Source organism: Gregarina niphandrodes, assembly GCF_000223845.1.
Source record: "Gregarina niphandrodes unplaced genomic scaffold scaffold00853, whole genome shotgun sequence".
In the NCBI taxonomy this organism is placed as follows: domain Eukaryota; phylum Apicomplexa; class Conoidasida; order Eugregarinorida; family Gregarinidae; genus Gregarina; species Gregarina niphandrodes.
This window is the reverse complement of record NW_011646125.1, coordinates 1-566: the sequence shown is the minus strand read 5'-3', so window position 1 is coordinate 566 and position 566 is coordinate 1. Positions and strand designations below refer to the sequence as shown.

Below are 566 nucleotides of genomic sequence, written 5' to 3'. Positions count from 1 at the left end.
GTATACCAGGCTGGCAACGTGAAGTTGCACCCGGAACTTCTCGGCAAGCACCAGGCTCATGTGAAGAAGGAGTTGAAACTCGAGAGCGACAGACCCGTTTTCTTCGTCTTCCATGGCGGTTCCGGATCGACCAAGCAGGAGATCGCTACGGCTCTCTCTCACGGTGTTGTGAAGATGAACATTGACACTGACACTCAGTGGGCGTACTGCAGTGGTTTCCGTGACTACTTCAACGCGAAGGCCGACTATGTCAGGAACCAAGTTGGCAATCCTGAAGGTGCCGACAAGCCCAATAAGAAGTACTACGATCCCAGAGTCTTTGTTCGTGAGGGTGAAAAGACTATGACCAAGCGCGTTATTGAGGCTTGCAAGGACCTTAAGAACGAGAACACATATTAAAAGTTTCCAGAATTTTCAACGTTTTTGGATAATGAATCATTTAGAAATAATTAAGTAGATAAATACCTGGGGGAATGGACTAGGAGAATGGTTTGAGGGTTGGGCGGGTGACGCCCTGTTGCACCCTCCGCTCTTACATTAGGCTATATTTTCATTCTTGGGGTATT

The 566-nt window shown here is 47.7% G+C and overlaps 1 protein-coding gene across 1 annotated transcript; it reads left to right on the top strand.

The window, feature by feature from the left end:
• Positions 1–174: 174 nt before the first annotated feature.
• On the top strand, positions 175–399 carry GNI_243120 (fructose-bisphosphate aldolase; the record flags this gene model as incomplete). The annotated part of the gene is made up of 1 exon (XM_011136438.1): positions 175–399. The coding sequence occupies one exon, from the start codon at positions 175–177 to the stop codon at positions 397–399; it is 225 nt and encodes a 74-aa protein (XP_011134740.1).
• Between the last annotated feature and the right edge of the window lie 167 nt (positions 400–566).